At 40.3% G+C, this 23036-nt stretch overlaps 2 protein-coding genes across 15 annotated transcripts in view; one reads left to right on the top strand and one right to left on the bottom strand.

Annotated features, from left to right (window-relative positions):
• The window catches only part of LOC134078666 (heat shock 70 kDa protein 12B-like), a 61881-nt gene extending 59806 nt beyond the window's left edge, over positions 1–2075 (bottom strand). For 3 of the 4 annotated variants that reach the window (XM_062534769.1, XM_062534767.1, XM_062534768.1), the window contains exon 1: positions 1727–2075. In XM_062534769.1, the coding sequence (XP_062390753.1) occupies positions 1727–2011 (285 nt within the window). In that variant the 5' untranslated portion in view covers positions 2012–2075. The remainder of the gene's footprint in view (positions 1–1726) is intronic. The other variant, XR_009938846.1, reaches the window with a different exon arrangement.
• Positions 2076–2194: 119 nt separating this feature from the next.
• The window catches only part of LOC134078662 (uncharacterized), a 37924-nt gene continuing 17082 nt past the window's right edge, over positions 2195–23036 (top strand). For 5 of the 11 annotated variants that reach the window (XM_062534765.1, XM_062534761.1, XM_062534757.1 and 2 more), the window contains exons 1-5: positions 2195–2295; positions 2555–2602; positions 3327–3380; positions 14568–14615; positions 20386–20451. In XM_062534765.1, the coding sequence (XP_062390749.1) occupies positions 2225–2295; positions 2555–2602; positions 3327–3380; positions 14568–14615; positions 20386–20451 (287 nt within the window). In that variant the 5' untranslated portion in view covers positions 2195–2224. The remainder of the gene's footprint in view (positions 2296–2554; positions 2603–3326; positions 3381–14567; positions 14616–20385; positions 20452–23036) is intronic. The other 6 variants (XM_062534763.1, XM_062534756.1, XM_062534759.1 and 3 more) reach the window with 5 other exon arrangements.

Below are 23036 nucleotides of genomic sequence, written 5' to 3'. Positions count from 1 at the left end.
AACGAAATGCAGTTTTACATCTAGCAAGTGATGCAAACGAGTAGGCTAACTGTCATGTCAAAAAGTGCTTACATATGAAATGCGTCACTAGCCTACACCGTTCCATACACATACAGTAGAAGCGAACGGTCCCGGTGGACTTTTTCTTTGAAGTTTTAAAGTTGAAAGGTGTTGTGTGGATTCTATGTTGTTCGTTTTAAACTGAAATGAAAATGCAAAGCAACAGGGCGATTACTACAAACTTCTAGCATACCTATGAATGCACTTCTTCTCGGTCAGAATAGGCTTATTTTCGCTTTTGGCCAAACAATCACTTGCTCGATTAGCAAGGATTTGGAGCTGGATTTTTTGGATAATAGGACTACACACAATTATACATGCCTTTTAAACGTAGACGTAAACGTATCACGTAGTTTACAACCTACATCGATTCCCCTCTCAAAGAAGCACACGCACTTCAAACAATCAAGCGTTTGACAGGCAGGCTAAACCGAGCGCGTAATTTAGGCGCTCCGTTCGCTAAAATAGTTTAGAATACTGGTCTATTTTGTTTTCTCACGTACACGTTGCTATCACATCTGATGTAGCCAGTTGCACTGATCATAGAGGAAGGTGGTTGATGTTGCCTCCCTGTCAGTCTCACATGCGTGCATTGTATTGCAGTGTATTGCCTATACGCAAAAACTGTCTCTGACCTAAGCTCTCGCGGGCCACGGTATCAGACCCTTAAAGCTCTCGCGGGCCATATGAAATGACGTGGCGGGCCGCATCTGGCCCGCGGGCCTTGAGTTTGACACCTGTGCCTTAGACCTGTTTAAAGTTGCAATGGAATAAGAATAAAAGCCGTTTACATTAATAGTATAAGTAGCCCATAAAGTAATCTACATATTCTTACATGATTAGAAGTGCATTGGGCTATAGCCTGTATTGCCTTGTCTTCCTCTTTTTTTTTTTTTTTTTTTTTTGCGGGGGGGAGGGATACCTCCCTGAAATGACTTTTTGCAGGTTGGGATGCCTGGAAACGCAGAGAAAAACGTTTGGTGACCCCTGTTCTAATACATTGAGAAATGAAGTATTATAAAACATCTATCAAACCCATGTTTACATGTCAGCAACATTAACGTTAATACCCTATAAGCCTACGTGCATACTGAGTTTTGACTAGGCTATCCCTGTGCTAAAGTTTGTGTCAAATATGGAGACGTATGTTTATAGACATCCTGCCCACTGCGTTTCAGTGCCCGTGTTTCACTGAATTCTTAAAAGCTTAGTCTAGGCTGGACAAAAGGATACAAATTTAGACACAATTTTATTTCAGCCTATTTATTTGCTGGCGTTCATGTGTCTCTGCTACAGACTGGTAGAGGTGGCCACGGTCTAGCCTAAGTTAAGTAGCCTACACTTCTCTCTTCAGTCTTGGTCGGTTTGTGGCGTAAACAGGTGCATGGAGGATTATCAATCAAACAGTTTAATTTAAAAATGGTTCGAATCCCATGGAGTTATTATTATTTTATTTCGTTTTTTTTTTTTTTTGATGGCATATTCTGTCGAAGAAATGTCATCGAAACAAGGTTAATTTGCTTTTATCACGTGCTTTCATGAAAACATGTTGTGTGTGTCGTGGAACGTGATCAACGAAGCCAGTTAACATAGGAGCCAGACAGACAGTTGCCATCTAACCCTGTTGTAATTCTTTAGAGTGAAAATTAGAGCATGATTTACTTACTGTGTTTTTGTAGAGCTCCATTTTGAAGTTTGAAAAGAAATATTCGTTTCCTTGTAAGGAAGCTTTGTTGGTATATTTCTTCATAGCTGCATAGCCAAAACATTGGAAATGACCATCACTGTCAAACATGATGCATGTAGGCGTCTTGCAAGATCGAATTCCATATTCTGCTCCCCACTCAGTATCCCTGAATTGGGAACCTTTGCCAGGAGCATTAGATTTCACACAGTAGCCGCTATATGCTGTGCCGAAATCAATGGCAACGTAGAGGAGAGTGTCCGACATTTTCTTTCCTAAGTAGGCCTGTCTGAACTATAACGGCTGGAGTGCACAGACAAGCTATGATTGATCGAGTGAGCAAACACAGGCTACGGCAAAGCTTTTTGTAGACTCATAAAGTCAACCCCCCAGTGGGCGTTTCAACAAGTGTAGGCTATTTAACCGAGTGAAGTGAAACAACTCCGGACTCCAGCTGTGAATAGATAGGCCTATACCAACATGATGTACCACCAGGAATGTGCAAAACATTTTCTACAACACATGTTAGACGATTTATCATCGGAACAAGGGTAATTTGCTTGTATCATGTGCTTTCATGAGTCTAATAGTATTTGATGCATTGGTTAGCTTAAGTCTGCTGTTTGTTGAAATTTCAGCTGAACAAACTGTCAGTCACTTCAAACTTAAATAACTAAAAGTATAATTTTTTGCATTGATCATGTTATTCCATTTAAAGCATTTGCCGCCAGGATTTCTTTCTCAAATCTCTGTTGTTTAATTAATCACTGGCATGCCATCTAGCATTAATATATTTCCAATGGTCAACAGGTCACCTTTTTCCAGGACTGTGCAAACTGGAGATGGAAAAGACATTAGGTAAGGCAATGTATACTTAATGGGAAGTGTAATATTCATATATAATATATATGATGTAATGTAATATTAAATTAAATTCAACAACCGGTTATTGCTCTTGGTCATTGCATGCCTGTAGTTTTAAAACCATTAACTTTGACAGCTGTGTCATTCACTAACAATCATTTTATACCAGCATGCTGTCCCAGGTTAGTGTGAAAGAAATGGATGAGAATCAGGTTGTGTTGAAGCATGCACAATTTAATTAAAATACATCAATATTTTACTGGTTTAATATGTGCTTGTTGACTATCTACATCACTCAGGAGGGCGATTTCTTCTTCTTTTAATAAAGCATATTAAGCTAAGGCAACACACTTCTAAGAGAGGATTGAAGCACTTATACAAACCTTTTGTTCTTAGAAGCACATATTTCAAACATTCTTCACAGGAAAAAAATATGATGATAAGTAGAGCACAGTCATTGTGCTAGAGATCCCTTATTCCTAAGTGTTTGACACCCTGGGATCATTTATTAGGCAATCGAAACAGATTGCCACAGGGAGAACTACATTAGCATTACATAAATGGAACATTTGTCGGTATGGAAGAATCTGCTGTAGAAGTATTGATCTATAGAAATATGATATGCAATATGTGTGAAATTGTGGAGTTTCAACCAAAACGAAACAGTCATTGTCCATATTCAAAACAAACGAACAAAAAACACACATTTATTAAACAGGTCGAACCGACCTATTGGCACATCTGTGGCTCCCCAGTCAAGCCGAGGATTCTGGTAAGGTCAAATTATCAAATTCTTAATGCAACTAGGCTACATTTATTTCAGTAAATGTCTTGTTTCGTAATGGTAAAATGTTTGAGGGCCAGACTGAACAACTCTAAGGGCGTTTTCACACTTGGTCCCTGTGACAGAGCGCATTGCGTCTGTCACTGGCAAATGCGGCTTTCCCGCCGCAACGCGAACAATGACTTTGGTGCGAACAAAGACTGCGCTATTAAATCATTAGCAATGTGAATGTTTGTTTGTGTACTGTTGTGGTGGCAGAGTGGGGTGTCCCACGAAGCTCGATTAGTGCCTTAGCGAGGTATGTTGCGCTCAAAACCAGGGTATGCTGTCATACGAAAGTGGATTTGTTTTAGCGTCGCTGTATCACCATGGTAGGCTATCTTATGCTCGCAACCAAACCTGCTCGGGAGCGGGTTATGTGCTTAGTTATAGCTCAAATCGTGAAATATCACCGCCCTCTGACCAATTCTAACCAATCCATTATCTTGAACAACGAAGTTATCTCACGTGTGCTAATCTGTCATACTTTGAACAGGTTCGGCCCCGCCTCTGCAAACATTTTGAGTCTCGAAGGCGCTTTTAAGCATGTTGTGCGTGCAAATATGTCACTACTGTGGACATGCATGCCATACAATATCTGATGACCATCGACTTTTTGATGTTATAGGTTAGACACTAAAAAAGACCACCCTAGATTTCGCTACCGCTCATAAATGCGGAAGTAATCGTTTTTAAACCTAGGCTGTCTTGTGCGTCTCCACGTTTCCCGATTGGTCAAAATCACCCCAACCACGAGAACGCGCACAGATCTGAGCTGAAAGCCTAGTTTGACAAATTTATCACATAACTGGGGGGTATTTCACAAAACCAAGATAGGGGATTTAGACAGGCTTACTGGGTTATCCTGGATGAACATAGCCTTGACTTGGTTTCACAGAAGAGATCACATATAAGTTACCATGGGAATTAATACTTGGAAGCTAGCCTGCTCCCGACCAGGCTAACAGCCAAGCTAAGTTAATTCTAATGGTAATTACATTATCTGATTGGTTCTGCTAGCTGTCATTCAAATCAGACCTCCATGCGATTTTTTCAAAGAGCTGTATTCCATTTATATATTATTTGCTACTTGCATTTACTCGCAAAACACAGCAGAATGTCTGCCTAATACCATATGGATGTTATTTAAATTATGGTGGCCTTATAATTAATAACATACTCGTTGTTTGCTTATTTTTTGACGGACGTTTGATGAATAGCCTAGTAGTTTATTGGAAGTGGAGGGGACATTTTTCAAAGGTGTTTTCAACTAATTCGACAAATTAAGATATATATAGTCATACTCTGTGCATCTTTGCGGTGGCAAAGCGCTTTCTTAATGACGTTGCGTGCCGACACAAGGAAGCTCTCACACGTGGGTGCATACGTACATTTGCATTCACTTGGTCTGCCACACCTACTCCCGCTATGTAACAGAAATAATCATGATTCCCATCCAAAAAAGTACAACTTTACCTCGTTGTTAGTCTATATCAAAAGCGGTTGTTCACTTTGTGCAAGACGCTATTTTTCGCGTCTTTTTTATTCCAACCGTGAGTTATTTGGGGGAGAAACGAGAACGCGCACACATACCGAATAACTTACACCTGGCTTGACCTAGCCGCCTCAACTCATCTGCGCTCAGCATTAGTGAAACGTGTTTTGCATGTTTACTTTGACCAGGCTTGGTCAACCGCGTGTGTCGTCACTTATCTTGGATCTACTTACTCTGGTTTTGTGAAATAGGCCCCTGGGGCCTAGGCTAGGTCAAGCCAGGCCCCTGGGGCCTATTTCACAAAACCAGAGTAAGTAGATCCAAGATAAGTGACGACACACGCGGTTGACCAAGCCTGGGGGGTATTTCACAAAAGCAGAATTAAGACATCCAAGATAATCGATAAAGCCAGGTTTGACATAGCGTTCTCTAGTCATCATTGCTAAACTCGTTTCACTAACGCCAATCCAGGATGAACAGGAGCGTCTATGTCAAGCCAGGTGTAAGTTATTCGGGATGTGTGCGCGTTCTCGTTTCTCCCCCAAATAACTCACGGTTGGAATAAAAAAGACGCAGAAAATAGCGTCTTGCACACAAAGTTAACAACCGCTTTTGATATAGACAACAACGAGGTAAAGTTTTACTTTTTTGGATGGGGAATCATGATTATTTCTGTTACATAGCGGGAGTAGGTGTGGCAGACCAACTGAATGCAAATTTACGTATGTACCCATGTGTGAGAGCTTCCTTGTCTCGGCACGCAACGTCATTAAGAAAGCGCTTGCCTCCGCAAAGATGCACAAAGTATAACTATATATATACTTTATTCTGTCTTTAAACCAAATTAGTTGAAAACACCTTCGAAATATGTCCCCTCCACTTCCAATCAACTACTACAGTAGGCTATTCATCAAACGTCAGTCAAAAAAGATGCAAACAACGATTTTGTAATTAATTATAAGGCCACCATAATTTAAATGATATCTAAATGGTATTGGGCAGACATTCTGTTGTGTTTTGCGAGTAAATGCAAGTAGCAAATAGTACATAAATGGAATACAGCTCTTTAAAAAATCGCATGCAGGTCTGATTTGAATGACAGCTAGCTGAACCAATCAGATAATGTAATTACCATTAGAATTAACTTATCTTGGCTGTTAGCCTGGTCGGGAGCAGGCTAGCTTCAGAGAATAAATTCCCATGGCAACTTATGTAGCATCTCTTTTGTGAAACCGAGTCGAGGGTAAGTTCATCCAGGATAACCAAAAAATCCCGGCTTAATCCCTTATCTAGGTTTTGTGAAATACCCCTCTGGTCAAAGTAAACATGCAAAACACGTTTCACTAATGCTGAGCGCAGATGAGTTGAGGCGGCTAGGTCAAGCCAGGTGTAAGTTATTCGGTATGTGTGCGCGTTCTCGTTTCTCCCCCAAATAACTCACGGTTGGAATAAAAAAGACGCGAAAAATAGCGTCTTGCACACAAAGTGAACAACCGCTTTTGATATAGACTAACAACGAGGTAAAGTTGTACTTTTTTGGATGGGAATCATGATTATTTCTGTTACATAGCGGGAGTAGGAGTGGCAGACCAAGTGAATGCAAATGTACGTATGCACCCACGTGTGAGAGCTTCCTTGTCTCGGCACGCAACGTCATTAAGAAAGCGCTTTGCCACAGCAAAGATGCACACAGTATGACTATATATCTTAATTTGTCGAATTAGTTGAAAACACCTTTGAAAAATGTCCCCTCCACTTCCAATAAACTACTAGGCTATTCATCAAACGTCCGTCAAAAAATAAGCAAACAACGAGTATGTTATTAATTATAAGGCCACCATAATTTAAATAACATCCATATGGTATTAGGCAGACATTCTGCTGTGTTTTGCGAGTAAATGCAAGTAGCAAATAATATATAAATGGAATACAGCTCTTTGAAAAAATCGCATGGAGGTCTGATTTGAATGACAGCTAGCAGAACCAATCAGATAATGTAATTACCATTAGAATTAACTTAGCTTGGCTGTTAGCCTGGTCGGGAGCAGGCTAGCTTCCAAGTATAAATTCCCATGGTAACTTATATGTGATCTCTTCTGTGAAACCAAGTCAAGGCTATGTTCATCCAGGATAACCCAGTAAGCCTGTCTAAATCCCCTATCTTGGTTTTGTGAAATACCCCCCTGAGGGGTATTTCACAAAAGCAGAATTAAGACATCCAAGATAATCGATAAAGCCAGGTTTGACATAGCGTTCTCTAGTCATCCTTGCGAAACTCGTTTCACTAACGCCAATCCAGGATGAACAGGAGCGTCTATGTCAAGCCAGGTGTAAGTTATTCGGGATGTGTGCGCGTTCTCGTTTCTCCCCCAAATAACTCACGGTTGGAATAAAAAAAGACGCAAAAAATAGCGTCTTGCACACAAAGTTAACAACCGCTTTTGATATAGACAACAACGAGGTAAAGTTTTACTTTTTTGGATGGGGAATCATGATTATTTCTGTTACATAGCGGGAGTAGGTGTGTCAGACCAACTGAATGCAAATTTACGTATGCACCCACGTGTGAGAGCTTCCTTGTCTCGGCACGCAACGTCATTAAGAAAGCGCTTGCCTCCGCAAAGATGCACAAAGTATGACTATATATATCTTTATTCTGTCTTTAAACCAAATTAGTTGAAAACACCTTCGAAATATGTCCCATCCACTTCCAATCAACTACTACAGTAGGCTATTCATCAAACGTCAGTCAAAAAAAGATGCAAACAACGATTTTGTAATTAATTATAAGGCCACCATAATTTAAATGATATCTAAATGGTTTTGGGCAGACATTCTGTTGTGTTTTGCGTGTAAATGCAAGTAGCAAATAGTATATAAATGGAATACAGCTCTTTCAAAAATCGCATGCAGGTCTTATTTGAATGACAGCTAGCTGAACCAATCAGATAATGTAATTACCATTAGAATTAGCTTATCTTGGCTGTTAGCCTGGTCGGGAGCAGGCTAGCTTCAGAGAATAAATTCCCATGGCAACTTATGTAGCATCTCTTTTGTGAAACCGAGTCAAGGGTAAGTTCATCCAGGATAACCAAAAAATCCCAGCTTAATCCCTTATCTAGGTTTTGTGAAATACCCCTCTGCTGTCGTAGGATCACTTAACTTAATACCCGAGTTAAGGCTTTGTGCAGCCTCGATATGTCTACATAACCTAGATTTGTCTAACTTGCTTCGTAGGACACCCCACAGGGGCCCGTTGCACAAAAGCAGAATTAAGACATCCGGGATAAGTTACTGAGCCGCGATCACTGAATCCTAAACAAGAGCACCGGCTGAATTGGTTGCACAAAGACCAATCCAGGATGAGCAGACACGGATTCATCAAGCCAGGTGTAAGTTATTCGGTGTATGTGCGCGTTCTCGTTTCTCCCCCAATAACTCGCGGTTGGAATAAAAAAGACGCGAAAAATAGCGTCTTGCACACAACGTGAACAACCGCTTTTGATATAGACTAACAACGAGGTAAAGTTTTACTTTTTGGGATGGGGGTTCATGATTATTTCTGTTACATAGCGGGAGTAGGTGTGGCAGATCAACTGAATGCAAATTCACGTATGCACCCACGTGTGAGAGCTTCCTTGTCTCGGCACGCAACGTCATTAAGGAAGCGCTTTGCCATCGCAATGCACAAAGTATCTTAGGGCGTATTCACACCAGGAAGGTCCGTTAGTTCACTTATTTGGTCCGGACCAATTTTTTTTTCTTTTTTTCTTTTTTAGTGCGGTTCGCTTTCACACAGTGATTAATTGCAACCGGACCAGAATTTATAAACAAAAGCACATGTGCTAAGGTCGTTCAACCATTGGCTGGTAAACGTGTAGGTGGGGTGAAGAATAGGAAGGCAAAGCCAAAGTTGGCCCACGTAAATACTATGTTTGCGTACTCGTTATTATCCTAGCAATATAGTTTATACAGTTACAGCTTTGCAGAAGTGCTTGAGCGTCAAGACCGTTTGATGCAAGTTTAACAATATCATGCTCGTAATTTTGCAACGACGAAGACGTGCAACAAAACAGCTGAGAAGAGCTCTCATGTGTGTCCAACATGCTATAGTCCGGGAGCCAAATGCCATAATTTAGGTGAACCTGGCTTTGTCGGTTAAAGTTTTTTTTTTTTTGCAGAATCTAGTAGACTAGGGCTACCTCTTTAAGATTTAAGAGGGTGCCCGGTGATATCCCTTGGGCAATTTCATATATTAAGCCTTTCTTGTTCTATGTGTTGACTATAAGGCGGATATACTACAGGTGAATAGGGTAAAAAAATTAACAAGCAGATATCACTATGAAACTTCACCAGTTGATTACTTAGATCAATATGAAAAATAAATGTATTACAAGTTTTCTGAAATTTAATGTTTGAATATGCAAATTAGGTATGATGTAATTAAATATGCGCCGATTTGCATAAACGTAAAAAGATCAAATCTGAACATTGGACAAAGCCAGCTTAAATTTTTTTCTTTTCATTTTGTTGACATAAGAGATGAAAAGTATTTTAGAGAGGGAATTATGGATATCTCATTTAGTTATTCAGTAAATCAGAAAATACTATACCAGCCTTTAAAAAATCCATTTTCGCCATGTTTTTTGGAATAAAATGTCATGTAAATCAGGCTAAGAATCATATATCAACAAACCCCTCTGCAAAATCCTTCTAAACATGGTTAGGTATAAGACTGAAAAGTTTGGTGTATGTAGATGCTTGTGAAGTGGAGATTTTGTTCTCCGAGTGAGAGAGGAAACTCATCCATATCCGCCTTATATTCAACACATTGGACAAGAAAGGCTTAATAAACAAAATTGCCCAAGGGATATCACCGGGCACCCTCTTAAATCTTAAAGAGGTACACCTACTCTACTAGATTCAGCAAAAAAAAAAAAACTTTAACCAACAAAACCAGGTCTGACCTGGGTTGGTTGCAACCTGACCCCATGGCTTAGTGACCGGTCTGGTCTGCCAAAAGCTCACGAGAACCTTAAAGGAACACTTCACTTTTGTCGGTTAAAGTTTTTTTTTTTTGCTGAATCTAGTAGAGTAGGTGTACCTCTTTAAGATTTAAGAGGGTGCCCGGTGATATCCCTTGGGCAATTTCGTATATTAAGCCTTTCTTGGAGGTCTCATTTGACAGCTAGCTGAACCAATCAGATAATGTAATTACCATTAGAATCGACTTATCTTGGATGTTAGCCTGGTCAGGAGCAGGCTAGCTCCACAGAATAAATCGCCATGGTAACTTATACCATAACATATCCTGCTGCCCCCTATCCCGCTTTTGTGCAACTGGATCACGGATAAATTGAGCCTTGATAACCAAGATATCCCGGGTTAATCCCTTATCCTAGTTTTGTGCAATAGGCCCCTGATGCATGTTAAGACTGTGGTTAAGTTATAGAAATATTGTTTAGAGTTATTTCATACAGGAGACTATGCCGTGTAGTGCACCGGGTTTAAAGCGTAAGCTATATTTACCGGCAAGGTAAGCGTTCTTTAAATGCGCATGTTTAACATCAATGCTTCCTAGTAGGGGAAAATAGAAATGCTTAAACTGTAGGTATGCTTGGGTGTGAATGTGCTTGCCTGTTCTCGGTGCTTCAGTTACTTTCCTTGTGGCAGGGAACAAACTGGGGTGCTGGGCAAGGGAACCTTTTGTGTGCATATTTCGCGCCCGGATTTTGCGTATGTGGGCAGGGGTGTTCAGAGAGGTAATTATATTTGGTGCGTAGTAATGTTTCTTATGGCATTGGAGATAAATAACATGAAAGTTTATTAGTAATGTGTATTGCCTATGTCATGTGTGAACAGAAATGCTGTGTATCTCAGTTAATGGATTTATGTTGAGTGGTTCAGGCCAGTGTTGAACCCGTGGGCCCGGAGCGACCGCCCCCCCCCCCCCCCCCCCAGTGCAGTGTTCTATATGGGGTCTGCATAGCTCAGACGGGAGACAGATAGATTCCTCCTCAGGTGTGAGAGGTCCTGCTATAAACACCTCTTGAGGTAGGCTATAGGTAGACTAGGGGGCACTGTCCCAGTTTTTGTTTTTCGTTGTATCAGTGTTTGTTTGTCTTTTTGCATCACCTGCCGGCAGCTTATACAGTATAATAAAGAAAATTCCTTTGTGGATAAAGACATGCTGCATTTGTCCATCATTCAGCTCTGACCAATCCACCCGCTCGGGCACGCATCGTTACAGTCCCTTTCAGCCATCTAAACGAACTCAGATCGATGCGTCAGTATTTTTTGCGCATATGTGAACACTCCAACCGTACCCCTTTAAAATGAACCGAACTGAGACCACCTCGGGAGGTGTACCTTAATGCTAAATTCATTTGATTTAATGCAAATTATTTTCTGTTGATTTCGGCTGACATTGACACCCACGGATGTGTACGGAGATATTGCTTTTGTGAACCAAATAGGCGGCCATAAAACATTTCCCTTAAGTCTCTTACAATGTGTACTCTATCGACGCACGGTTGCAAGCATCGCTACACTAACCTTACGTCTTTTCTCTCATTTGGGCCACATATTATTAGACTGCAGGGTATTCCGAGACAACCAGAAACACATCTGACATAAAATGATGTCCATGCATTATTATAAGCGTATTTGTTTCAGTAGCCTACGAATATTAATACTTTGCACCTTGGTGCTATGGTGCACTGTATATGATGAGCCCAAATACACGGCAAAACGTACAATACGGTTATTAAGTAATTTTAATACATAATTATATCACTTTGTAGCCTATAGGCAACTTTTTTCACATATAGACACTTGTCAAATGTGATATATCGCTGTCGGCAAAACTTTCACTTCCTTCTTCAAATTGATGTGACGTCTCTATCATTTCAATGATAGCCAATAAAATCATCGGTATAAATGTTAAAATATTCATGAATCGTTTTGCACGAACCTTTTGAAGGATATTGTGGGACGACAATAGGAGGAGTGGTGCTCGTGCACGCACGCACAATTCAACTCAGGTTGGTATTTACAGTAGCCTATAAACAGCCGCCTGCGTAAATCAGAATATTTTCGTGCGTATGCAAATTCCAAGGTTTGGGCCCACGCAATGTTTTAGGACGGAATCTACGCAGGGTTTTATAAATGAGGCCCCTGGTGTGAAAACAACCTAAATGTCAACTTGATGTACGTGTGGAGGAAATTTCGCCCCCTGCTGGAAACTCAAAAATATTAGGGCTTTGGACTGATTCTACATACATAAACAGGTCTAATCTTCAGATCAGAATCAGGCTTTTCTAACTGGCTTCAAAGACCATTATAAATCAGACCATTGTAAAAATAATTGTTGAAAAATAAACATTTCAGTAAATATGATTGTTGATGTAGTTGTTGATCACATGATGCTTGTGTGTGTTTGTTTAAATCAAATTGGTAGTGAAAGTGGTTTCTCAGCAAAAAGAGGACATAGTTGAAGTAAAACTTGTCCAATTTATTGAGATATGAAAATATGCTTTTGATTTCTGTTTAACATATCAATGTATTTCCTCTGAAGGGTCTGTTCTATGTTGATTTTATATACAGTAGTGTTTTCTATGCACAGTATAAATACATGTGAAAATTGTTAAGAATTGTATTGGCTTTTAATGTATTTTTTAGCACAAGTATTTGAACAAAGTGGGATTGGTCAAATGTATAATATATGCCCATTACTGAACAAAGGATTTTCTGTGCATGGATGTTGACCGGTTCTTTGCCCCTCAGTGTAAAATGTGGCCCTTGTCAGAAAACTTCTAGAATCACCACTGGATCCGGTGCATCACCTCTTAGGCTAAAATAAACAGACACGTAAATTGTAGGCGGCTGCATATATGGAAAAAGAAACACCTAACCCTAGAAAAATTCTAACAAAAGGTTTTTCAGCTATTTTTGTAATATTACGTGCCCTTAGTAACATACTAAAGGTTTACCAAAGTTTGACCACTAGAAAAGTGCAATTTTCAAGATGGCGATGGGCAGAAAGCCCTTAAAATATGCTAACTCCTTAATTTTTTGACCTAGCCAAGTGATATTGGTGTCTAACCCCAAGTTTTTAGGTTGAATCCATTGGACTTGTCTAAAATTGCACTGGCATGGTTACATATGGAATGCATGATTGTGTGAGATTATTAGGCCTGTAACGATACAAACCAAATCGTGATTTTTGACATTTTATAAAATCACATTGCAATAGCCTTAAAACCAGAGGATTATACGTATATCTGCTACAATAAGAGCTCATACCAAAGCCTCAAAATGTCATCTGATCCTGGACTCTTCCCACTTATCGACCCTGCATGATAATGAGGTAATTTTTGACAGTTCTTGAGACATGAATGAATAGTACTTATTATACAATGCATGAACAAAACAGGCATGAACTTTTAAAAAAAAGTTCACATGGTTGTTCATGATAATTCCAGCATTTAAAGGTCCCTTTTTTGGTCTATCTACTAGTTTATTGACGCAAATAAATTCCTATAACTTGTTTGAAACGGAAAATTGACAGACATGGGAGGGAGCTTTTCACCTTGGCAACTTGGACCAATGATTGCACAATTCTGACTAAAAACACTTCTGTGCAAGATACCGTTGTGTTTCCTCGTGTATCGGGCCTCCCTCCTCCCTCCTCCCTCCTCCCTCCTCCCTCCTCAATCTTGCCTCCTCTGATTGCAATTAGATAAATGAGATGTCCTCGATGACATCGGGCTTTCAACAAGGAGAGAGGCCGTTTGCAAATAGAGGGTTGAGAAGAGCAGAAAGGTTCCCGCCCCCACGTAGGGGTTGAGTGAAATCACTAGATAAATTGAACATTTTCCCCTACAGTGGCATTTCAGCCACAGTATCCAGGGCCCACGGCACAGCCTGGCACACCCAGTCTTCTGTGTTACATTGCTCTGCGACTATAGCTGCAGTGATGAGATGAGACCTTTATTGAACGAAAAAGCCAAAGTGGGGCTTTCCTACGTCACTCTATCCTTCTGGGTTATAAAACAGATTAAGCTACAGAAAAATAATAATGTCATATAACTCAGCCTACTGGTGCGCACCCATTACTCTCATTATCGGACAGATATGCCACACAGATGAAAGAGGAGAGAGACATAGAGCTATCAATTGAAACAGATAAAGTGACAGTAAAATAATAACTTCATATAGCTTGACTTACCCCACACGTTTGTGTGTTTTTGTGGCAAAGTATGTTCATAATTCAATGTTATCATGTGTTTCTCTATGACAAGGGATGTTTCTAATCCGATTTTGAGATCCTAGCAAATTCCTGCATGGTATCCAATTCAAGACTCATATTGCATCCCAATTGGCTTGACCAAGAATTACTTGGCAAGAAACACTTTGCCTTTACTTTGTTCATTGCAATGCAGTAAAGGGTTGTTGTAGAGAATCACGAGAGCACGAGAACGCTCAAACTCGGATCAAGTCAGGTCAGATAAAATTGATAAATGTCCACATCCAGCATGTGCACATTTCCACATGCTGGATGGAAACTCAGCTTGAATCTCTATTGTTTAATTAATCACTGGCATGCCATCTAGCATTAATATATTTCCAATGGTCAACAGGTCACCTTTTTCCAGGACTGTGCAAACTGGAGATGGAAAAGAAATTAGGTAAGGCAATGTAGTAAAGGCTACTTAATGTGAAGTGTAATATTTAAGCAATATAGTGGGAGTGGGTTGTTGCTGGATATTCCCACGGGTGTTGTTCGGCCATAGCCTCGAGGCCGGAGGCCGAGTGGCGCAGGCAACAACACCCGTGGCCGTGGGAATATCCAGCAACAACCCACGATCAGGAGTGCTATATTGCTTTTATACAACAATTCTACCACTTGTTTTTTGCGTTAATTTCCCATTGTTATGTAAACGTTTAAATCGCTAAAACTGTCTTGTTTGTAGAACTACTTCTTTCCGCCACAAATTTACGTTCAGGACAAACTGCCGTTACTAGTTCTAAATGGATGGTTGCTATGGCCAAAGGCCAGTCATTAGTTCTATCAAAGATCATTGAGCGCTTCGCTCTAGAATCTTTGGTTCTATATCTCCCGTTGTCAAGCAATGTAGCCTAATAAATGTTAGCTCGCATAGCGTCTGGCTAGGACATGCTTTTACCTTTGAAACGTCACTATTTTACTTAGCCTACATGCCATCCAACTAGCTAAAATCCACCTCCGTCATATACTATGTTCTGAGCGTCTGTATTTCAGCTTGGAATATTGCTTTCCCAAATAAGGCCAGGAGGCAGCAGAATCCGTTTCAAATGTTAACGAAACAAGGAGGATAAAAATGGGAAAACAAATTACTTAACAGTTAAAGAAAACTAAGACAGAAGACTAAGTCAAAATAATAACAAAAACAGTTAACCACAGACTACGCAACTAGTCACAAACTAGAGTAGAGCTTACTAAGACTTACGTCTCCTCACATTCAGCTCTCTCTCCCCCAGCAACTACAGGCATGGGATTTAAATAGGGCCTGATTGCACCCCTGTAATTGGATCATACCAATGTAAAACAGCACAGGAGTGTTCCAATGCCCAAAGACTAATACAAAGCTCAAACAGCCAACAATGAGTCTACACATCTAGACATATATATTAGAGCATTATTCTGAACTTGGCATAGGCCTAATAAAGTAGATCAACTTAAACACAGTCATTACACCCATTCAACAAACACATACAAAAGTAAGCACATTTTAAATGTCCGATAGTAGGCAGCGCCTCGCGCGCCTCACCGCCATGACGGTGACGACTCGCCCCGTCACAGTAATGTATTAGTTTAGTTTAGTTTATTTGAAGCAGGGACCATGTACAAAGTTCATTAGTTACATAATAAAGAGATGACTTGCACCAGATTATAGCTAACAGCTAATTTCCATCCGCCAGTCCCTGAGCAGGTAAGGAGGGGGGGGGCATATAAGTTAAGAATGATAAAATAAGAAAATAATACTCACACACACACACACTCACCACTCACTCACACAATCGCTCACACACACACACACTTACTCACTCACACACTTACCCACTCACTCTCACACACACACACACACACACACACACACACACTCACACACTCTCACACTCTCACACACACACACACACACACACTCACTCACACACCCACACACACACTCACACACTCGCACTCACTCACACCAATACATTTGTATAAATGCTATGATTAATGCTGGCAAGACTGCTTGCTCAAAATCCATTTTTTCACCTCACGTGAGAACGTGTAGAAATCTGTAAAGCTTTTCAGATTACTAGGAGGAGCATTCCATGCTTCAACAGCTCTAAAAGAAAAGGCTGACTGCGCAAATGTGGTGTTCCGATTTGGCAGAATACAATCACCCCTGGTGATAGATCTTGTGGCTCTCCCTTTTCGTTCAGAACAGGTTTGAACAAATGTTTTCAGAGGTGGTGGAGCAGCATTATGAATTATTTTATGTATTAAGAGTCATTGCATGAGAAAACCAGGCAGAGGTGGGATGATGGGGGTCGGCCAAATCGGCTCATACTTTGTATATGTGATAAGTATGTGGAACTATGAACAGCCATATACTTAAAACCCTCCAGCTGTTTTTTGTTATGGAGTTCTGGGACCCCTCTCAGAGACCCTCAAAAATCCAACAATTCATGGCTGAAAATGACTGAAATTGCCATTTCTACCCTGATTATCCTGATAAAGATATGAACATAAGCTTTATATTTCCATAGAGCCTAGGTAGCATAGTTTTAAAGACCAAAAGGTGCACCGAGGGGTTATCTACACCACTGAAAGCAGAATTTCGGTCATTTTTAAGAAGCATTGTCTCGTATTCGCAGTGGCTTTGGTGGATGGTTTTTACCGTTGCTGGAGAAAGGAACATCTACTGATTCAAAAACAATTGTCGTCTAATTGGGCCACACATAATGTGTGCCGTGCCAGGAGGGTCTTTAGCAGGATTTGTCGTGTTTTGGTCTATCATAAACCATATTCAGATCGCCATCACATGGCCATACCATGGCATTACATCACAAACAGATGTAATGCCAGATGTTTGCGATGTAATGGCATGGTATGGCCACTCGGTGGCGATCTGAATAGTCTAGTTTCAAATGTATGACAACCCAGAACAACAATGTATGCAGAGGTCTGCACTCTTTGAGTGCTTTTCTAGTTAATTAAAGCTTTCTTTAACAATTTGTCATACAGTGACACAAAAATTGACCATAAATTACCCTATAGTGAGATATTATTGCCTGGTTTATTATACTCCAAAACCCGAAAAAAACCCGTAAAGACCCTCCTGGCACGGCGCACATTATGTGTGGCCCAATTAGACGACAATTGTTTTTGAATCAGAAGATGTTCCTCTGTCCAGCAACAGTAAAACCATCCATCAAAGCCACTGCGAATGTGAGATAATGCCTCCTAAAAATGACCAATTTTAGAGGGATGAAAATTCTGCTTTCAGTGGTGCAGATAACCCCCTAGTGCACCTTTTGGTCTTTAAAACTATTCTACCTAAGCTCTATGGAAACATAAAGCTCATATCTTTATCAGTATAATCAGGGTAGAAATGACAATTTCAGTCATTTTCAGCCATGAATTGTTGGATTTTTGAGGTTCTCTGAGAGGGGCCCCAGAACTCCACAACAAAAAAGAGTTTGAGGGTTTTAAGTATATGGCTGTTAATAGTTCCAGATACTTATCACATATACAAAGTATGAGCCGATTTGGCCGACCCCCATCTTCCTACCTCCTGTTGGTTTTGCCTGGTTTTCTCGTGCAATGACTCTTAAGCGCATGTCAGAGAATAGAATAAGGTTATCAAAGCTAAGCATGTTATATTTGTCCAATATGGCACAATGATGGTACTGAGTTGATCTTCTATCTAGAACTTTGAGAGCTTGACTGTGAAGTGATCTAATGGATTTCAAGGCAGTCTTGCCAGCCTGTGACCAGCTTGACATACAGTAATGTAGGTGAGACATAATCATTGCATTTACATACATGTTAGCAGCATCAGCAATTAGTGATTTACGGATGTGTCTAAAATTTGCTATGCTATACTTAACTGTTTGACCCAGCTTTTTAATGTGTTTTTTAAAAGTGAGTGTAGAGTCTAAGGTCACTCCCAGGTATTTGAACTCATCAACATTTTTTAGTTTTTCACCATCTACGTATATATTTGGAATAGTGCTTAATTTGAATCTATTTCGAAAGAACATGGTGACAGTTTTATCAGTGTTTAGTGTGAGACAAGAATTGCTCAACCACTTTGAGACTTTAGTGAGTGTATGTGTCAATTGTAAGGCGACCTTTTCCGGATCTTTACCATGTGTAAACAGGACTGTATCATCAGCATACATCAATATCTCCACACCGTCACACACTGATGGGAGATCATTGATGTATGTGCTGAAGAGAAGTTGTCCCAGAATGGAACCTTGCGGTACCCCCACAGAGCATGCTCTTAGGGAAGATGTTCTATCTTTTATCCTGACACATTGGGTACGATCTGACAGATATGACTCAATCCACCCTAGCACGCTAGGGGACAACTGAAAGCCAGCTAACTTGGAGAGGAGTACTGGGTTATTATACAACAATTGGGTTCTATGAAGCTGTTTCTTTGCTTCTGATTGGCCGAGAGACATTCCATGAGTTGAAATATCCCGCGATAATCCACTCGGACTTTTCACAGCTAATAATAGGCTAAATCACTCCGCGATACAATGTGAAGTTGTGAAGTGTAAAACGAACTGTCACGTTGCATCCAAGCTAAAATACACATGCTCAGAACATATGACGGAGGTGGATTTTAGCTAGTTGGATGGCATGTAGCCTACTGTAGGCTAAGTAAAATAGTGATGTTTCAAAGCTAAAAGCATGTCCAAGCAGACGCAATGATAGCTAACGTTTATTAGGCTACATTGCTTGACAACGGGAGAGATGGAACTAACGACTGGCTTTTGGCCATAGCAACCGTGCTTTTAGAACTAACGACTGGCCTTTGGCCATAGCAACCATCCGTTTAGAACTAGTAACGACAGTTTGTCCTGAAAGTAAGAGAAATTTGTGGCGGAAAGAAGTAGTTCTACAACCAAGACAGTTTTAGCGATTTAAACGTTTACATTATAATGGGAAATTAACGCTAAAAACAAGTGGTAGAATTGTTGTATAAAAGCAATATAGCACGAGTGGGAGTGGGTTGTTGCTGGATATTCCCACGGGTGTTGTTGCCTACGGCCGAACAACACCCGTGGGAATATGCAGCAACAACCCACTCCCACTCGTGCTATATTGCTTAAAGGGATAGTTCGGGTTTTAAGACACGAAGTTATATGGGTTCCCTGTCAGCAACGTTGTGCATCAGCACTGACTTACCCCCCGACAGCGTCCTGTGAGCCGAGATCCAGCCGGTTTTTGATGCTGAAGAAAGTAGTCCGGCAAGTTTCTGGGGTCACGAAAGTAAAGTGTTTTTCTTCTCAAAACCATACGTGTTCAAAAGAGTGATATATTTGCACCACAAAAACGTTGTCCAGGAAAAATTCAAACCTCGTTATCTTGGCACTATTTTTCTCGATTCCTATCACTGCGCGCTACTGACAGCTGGACAATGTTTTTGTGGTGCAAATATATCACTCTTTTCAACGCATATGGTTTTGAGAAGAAAAACACTTTACTTTCGTGACCCCAGAAACTTGCCGGACTACTTTCTTCAGCATCAAAAACGATCAAAACCCGGCTGGATCTCGGCTCACAGGATGCTGTCGGGGGGTAAGTCAGTGCTGATGCACAACGTTGCTGACAGGGAACCCATATAACTTCGTGTCTTAAAACCCAAACTATCCCTTTAAATATCAAATAAGCTATCCGACCGGTGCTTCTGTCACTCATCTGATAATATGCTTGTGCCAAAGATATGGAGCAGAGAAAGGTCACATTCCTGAAACTGCATAGTGTACCTTAGTGCATACACTGTAGGTCAACCATAATATTTCTCTAGATGTTCACAAAAATGTGTCACCACTTCTTCCCACTCTGTGATTTCCACAGCACAATTAGTGGCCATATAGGCTACTGTATTTTATACAAATTGGAAAATGTTATGAACCTTCTGGTGAAAGCTGTGAAATACAAACTGAATTCCCCCTTAGAAATACGCATTTTGTCTTATCCAGCATCAAATGAGATGCCCATAAATTCAGATTTTTCAGATGCACTGTTAGCGGAATAAAATGAATAAATAATAAAAAAAAAATTAATCAATCAAAGAAATCAATTAATCAAAGCAATTAATACAATTAATTAATATTTCTTTGCTCTAATGTACAGTAAAGACATTACTGTAGCCATGGCTTGACGCTGCGCTTACATTTTTTTTATAGTAGGAATGAATATGACGATTTAAAGAGGACTAATATCGTTCTGAGGGACGACCTTTACAAAGCACAGTAAGTGACTTTGTTGCTCAGTACATCCTTGCTATTTTGCATTCCTTGTATCTCCTCACATCTCAAAGTGTTTTAAGCTGCACTCCCAAATGTGCTATTTAAATAAATGCTGCTGTTGCTCTTGTTGTTGATTTGTCCCTTTATGTGTAGATTATGTTGATGGTTGACCTGGCAACCATCCCTAAATCCTATCTACAGCAGATTATGTTGAGGGTTCTGGGGGAATTGTGGAAAGATGGTTTAGGAATGGAGAGCTATACCTGTGTGTTAAAATTACCTAGTCTCTACATCATTATTGTTAAGATTCTGATTCCACACATCTACATTGTGGAAATGAAAAGGTTAAACTTGAATATTGTTGCAAACTAACCTGAAATAACTTACGTTCAGCAACTTTACGGTAGTCTACTTGTTCTAACAAAACTATAGTAGGTTAGTAACTGTCTCTGGGTCTTGAGCCTTTGAGAACATGTGGCTGTGTACGAGAGCTTTGCTGAGACAGTGACAGATCATGAACATGAAGTTATTTTTTCTCTTTATTTTATCTCTCTCTATTTGTTTAGTTGGAAAATACAATTTAGCTTGTAGGAAATGGGTTCATAACTTACATCGCCGAATATATGTAAATTCAGCAGATGAATCCAAGATGATATATTTCTCTGCATGCAGACACCAAAGACGTAGCTGTATTTTGCATATGTTCCTAGCTGGTCACCGTTATATTACAATGGCGCACCTAGATGGCGAGTTGGCCTAAGCTATGTATATGTAAATAAGGATTTCTAAGCTTTGAATTGGTAGTGGTGGTAATTAAACATGGATGAGGCCACACTTATGAATGGGAAATGTTGATTTTGTTAACAAACTATTGAAAACATTACACAATGTGCCTTTCGATTGATTTATTGTTGTACCTCTTATTTTTTAAAATGACTGGATCTTAGACTTATAGTGTTATGTAAATACATCATAAATTGTTATACATTTTATTTTTCATCTTCTTAATTCTTCATGTCCCTTGGATTGAGTGATTTATGTTTTTGTTATGTGTAATATACATGGGGGCTCACTGACATGCCCCCAGAGTGTAGCGCTGTATAGCTGCCCGACTGCATGAGCAGCTGGTTGTAGCAACTTGAACTAGGACTTTTTTTTTTCCGTACCAATAGTAGGCCTACTTTGTGTTCTCAATAAACGGAGCGCTATGTGAAAACTCACTGGATTTCTCCTTTAAATTGAATGCAAGGTAGAACCTAATAGGCAAATACACCATAACAAGTTCTTTGCTAGTTGATCAAAACATGAAAAGTGGAATTTCCGTCCCCATAAACGCCCATAAATCTCAATTTTCGGCAGTTAACAACAATTTACAACCTGCAAATGCCACGTTTGTCTGTGCCACATATTGTCGGAAAGGTATATGAAGTATGTGGAGAGCTCGCATCTCTAATTAGCATATGAATGTAGCAAAACCGTGCCTGCCCAGGCCTGGATTGGATGAAACTGCTACTTTCAAACTGCTACTTTCAAACTTTCAAAAGAAAAAAACTTGATTGACTCTTAGTTGGTTGGCAGATCTGCCACTAGATTGGCTCGTAATGTAAACCCCATAAAATAATTTATTCATTTATTGATATGATATATTATGGTGTATTATTAGGGCCCGAGCACCGAGGTGCGGCCACTGAAGTGGCTGCACCATAGGTGCAAGGCCCTATTGTTTTTGCTCAGATTAAATTTCTTCTGGGCCACGTTTTGCCTTTTTTCACCAACTTGGCATGCTCTAAAACTCTTGAAATTTGGCAGCTATGTGTGGAATTGGTAACACTACTCAGCGACAGAGCTCTGGCGTAGGGTGTGGCTCAGGGACTCTAAAGCGCCACCTAGCACTTTGTCTGTTGTGGTTGACACATGCATTCATGAAAATGGCCCAGATTTGGTGGCACGTGTGTTGTAGAAATCGGAACAACTTTTACATTTACACTCTATAGTGAATATTAACCCTCTAACCGCCCAAGGCGCCGTACGGCGACAAGCAACATCACTGATTAAAACAGACGGTAGATCCGAGTAGGGTGACAAATCGCCTTTGTACTCTCCACCACTAGTTGGCAGACATCCAGAGCTTCGATTCAAGCCCAAATTCGAGTAAAAAAGTTTTCAGGAAGTGCCTGTATTACTCGCGAGAAACAAAAAAAAAAGACGCATTTCCTGTTTATAACGCGGAAGTGAAATGCGCGATCGCTATGCACAAATTGAAGCAGAAAAACGGCAAATGTTAAAAAACAAAGTCGTGTGTTATGAAGTCTTGGGTCTGCCATTCACCTACTCTGATTCTGAAGGAGAATATCTGCCTTTTGGAGATTATGATCGGTCGTTCATTGGCAGTGACAGTCAAGATGCGTCTGTGAATGGAGGTGGGTCTTTGCGTGTGTACGTCAATGTTTACCTGCAGCAATGTTGACCAAAGGGTTCAAATAAGCATGGTGTGCTTGGTGCCAGTGATAATCATGATGATAGTGTCTGTAATTGACATGGTACAGACAGCAGGTCTAGTAAAAATAGGGCTCTGAAGAACTACAAAG

Source organism: Sardina pilchardus, chromosome 4 (assembly GCF_963854185.1).
Source record: "Sardina pilchardus chromosome 4, fSarPil1.1, whole genome shotgun sequence".
Classification (NCBI taxonomy): domain Eukaryota; kingdom Metazoa; phylum Chordata; class Actinopteri; order Clupeiformes; family Clupeidae; genus Sardina; species Sardina pilchardus.
This window is presented reverse-complemented; position numbering and strand designations above follow the sequence as displayed.